The sequence below is a fragment of the Psilocybe cubensis genome, chromosome 12 (genome assembly GCF_017499595.1).
Source record: "Psilocybe cubensis strain MGC-MH-2018 chromosome 12, whole genome shotgun sequence".
In the NCBI taxonomy this organism is placed as follows: domain Eukaryota; kingdom Fungi; phylum Basidiomycota; class Agaricomycetes; order Agaricales; family Agrocybaceae; genus Psilocybe; species Psilocybe cubensis.
Genome location: NC_063010.1, coordinates 833,188 through 836,188, shown reverse-complemented (window position 1 = coordinate 836,188; position 3,001 = coordinate 833,188). Strand labels below are relative to the sequence as shown.

Sequence of the window (3,001 nt, the reverse complement as noted above, 5' to 3'; positions counted from 1 at the left end):
TGGAAAACCAGACGACCGATAGCGCAAGTGCAGGGAGATGGTGTGTGGGCAGCATCAGCAGCGACGCAGACGTGAGAATCATCCCGGTATATGCACGAGCAGATGTGATGATCAATTGAAGAGGTGGTGGTGGGAGATAACTTTGGCTTTGGGCGACTGTCAACGGGGTCAGTGTTGGTGTCGTTCCTGCCGCCGAGCCTCCTGACGCGGTCACAACAGCGACTGTGGCTTGAGGATACCAGCACAGGTACGGACGTTGAAGTAACACTCGATGCGACACCCCAAGTCGAAACCACAATGGGGACTGACGCTCGTTCCAGAGTAATCACAACAATACTGCCCTCATCTGCGTCCATTTCCAGCCCCCTATTCTTTCGCCGCTTCACCTCCTTCTTGCGCGCCTTCTCTTTATGTCCTTCTCTCGTTCTTCTTTTTTCTCTTTTCCACGCCCCGCTTTCGTTCCTCCCACTCCTTCAAATTTCTTCCGCACCATTCCATACTGTCAGAGAGGTTGCTCCTCTTTCATTTTATATCAACGCCAAGGTCACCGAACATCTGAAGGAATGTCAGCCACCTTTTAAATGTTGTCTACAGAACCCATACAATGCAACGGTGCATATATCAAGGAGAAATAGGGAGAAATACAAATACTGGTGCGGAAAATCAGAAGCTAACAGTGTGTCGGCATTGTCTAAACAAAATCGATTGTATCATTTCACTCGGCGCTTGATTGTTTTTGTTGGACTTCGTAAGTCGACATTGAAGCCCCTGCTCTGTATATACGATGGGTGTAAGAATGTCTATACTCGGAATGAACCAAACGTGATGCTCAGGTTACGGTGGCATTAAAGTTGGGTGATGGGCAACAAACAGTACACTGTCCATACAAACAGGTGCCTCTTTTTCCACAAGGAGATAAATCACGGAAACATTGGTTGCATGTTGGTACATAAACCGCGAATGTGAATTTGGCCCTCAAAGTCTTTCTTTTACCATCTTTATGTTGCTTCAGCCTCGCCCAAATGAACGGAACAAATGCATCCAACTCGTAAGTTTGCTACGTCCTGACAATTAAGAGACTAGTTTTGGAGTTGACATGTCCATTATATACTCATTCTGTTTCTATTTTCATTAGCTCTTTGGCCCGTTTCGAGCCGCGCCAGGTGACCCCGATTGATTCACTCCCTTTCGAAATCCTCTCCAAGATACTCTTCGAGTGTATCAAGGAGATCATAGAGGGAAAACCAGCCAGAATCTCGGCCTTAATTGGGCCGCGAAACCAACCGCATTCATTCAAGCTGGTGTCCAAGTTCTGGAAAGATGTAGCGGAGGGCACATCCTCCCTTTGGAGCCATATTTCAGCCCCGCCCTACAATCCGCTGACTTATCGCAAGGACCCTTACGCCACTTCTACATTTGTCTCAACTTGGCTTAACGCCTCCAAATCCTTGCCTTTACACGTATATCACCCCCGCTATGAGCTGCAAATCCGAGAGATGTTCTTCGCTAATGATCCACAGATTCATGCAGCTATGGATGCTTTAAATAAAAGCATTGCCCTTCACAGGCGACAAATGTTAGATCTTTTCGTCGCTCATGAACAGAGATGGGAATCTCTCCAAATATCCTTTACCCTCAGCCTACTTCGCCATTTCACTTCGAAGCATTTGTTTGCGGGGCACAAAGTTGGCGAACGACTTTCGCGTCTGAAGATATCTCTTGACGACTGGAATATTACTTTATCCAAAGTAAACAAACTCTTCCGATGGATTGCTGCACTGCCTGTGCTACGACACCTAGAGCTAGACGACCCCCACAACGTAGCGGGGGATTTTACACTTGTTCCATGGCGTACATTGACACGAGTTCTCTACAGGAGACGCTTTCTGACATTCGAGGACAGCTTCTGGCTCTTGCGACAATGCACCTCGGCCACCGACATCACACTCATCAGCGGACATGGATCAAATCCAAGATGGCCACTACCAACACCCCCTACTATTTCCGTTCCATATAGACTCGAGGCAACTACGAAACTGGTACTATGGGGTTTAGAGTTTCCTCTTGACCTCCTGAAGCGACTCTCGCTACCGAGGCTTGAATGTTTGGAGATAACCAGTTGCTTCTCAACGTGCTTGGATCCAGGCGATGCTCTCTCCTGTTTCTTGGACCAATCTCAATGTCGGCTCAGACGATTCGTTGTCAGTGATTTAGCATTGGCTGAGTGGCGCCACAATGTGTACTCGGGCACTCTGTCTTCTCTGCCGCCTATGACAGTATCTGACTTCAGTTGCATCTTGGAAGCTTTGCAGAGCTATAAGGTTGGAAACGTTCTTTTCAGATTCAAACATCACACTCGAACCGTCGAGGAGTTCCAGTCATCTACTGGACTTTTGCGATATATTTGCCCACTTTTCAACTTGAGGGTCTGGATGGACGATACTGAGAAAGCTAGGACAGCACGCCGGCCTCACATTCGGTTTTGTGTAGGTTGGGAAGAATCCTGAGGTACTGGACGACCTTGACGGCTGGGATGACAAGAGGCGATAGAAGGAGAGAACCATCGGTGACTGTGCGAAGGCGGAAATAGCACCCTAATTGATAGCTATTCAGCATTAACACAATATTATCACAAGTACTTACAAACTGCCAGTTGTACCGCAGTATTGGACTATCAAATAAGCAAAATATTTTTCTAGTGCCATCGCCCTCGTGAATGACAGAAATTCCACAGCGAACAGTACTTACGACCAGGTGAATAAAATATCCAGAAATAACATTTTCCATCAGAGGAAACGAGGGTTTGGGTCCGAGTCGTTTTCAGAATCTCTGACATGCGCAGTCGATGTTGACAGGCTACCATAGTGGCGTTGGGCGACTTGTAAGTGCGTCTATACAAATACCGATGTGCATCCCTTCACATCATGACTACCTTTATGATGGATCACCGCAGGAAGTCGTGTTCTTCATGTTCAGCATGCAACAAAGTGTCATTTGGAAT

General features: G+C 47.2%; 1 protein-coding gene across 1 annotated transcript; it reads left to right on the top strand.

Moving 5' to 3' along the window:
- Window positions 1–1,022: 1,022 nt before the first annotated feature.
- JR316_0012256 (uncharacterized protein) lies at window positions 1,023–2,507 on the top strand (the record flags this gene model as incomplete). The annotated part of the gene is made up of 2 exons (XM_047897881.1): window positions 1,023–1,048; window positions 1,136–2,507. 2 exons carry the CDS (start codon window positions 1,023–1,025, stop codon window positions 2,505–2,507), a joined length of 1,398 nt encoding a protein of 465 aa, XP_047742770.1.
- Between the last annotated feature and the right edge of the window lie 494 nt (window positions 2,508–3,001).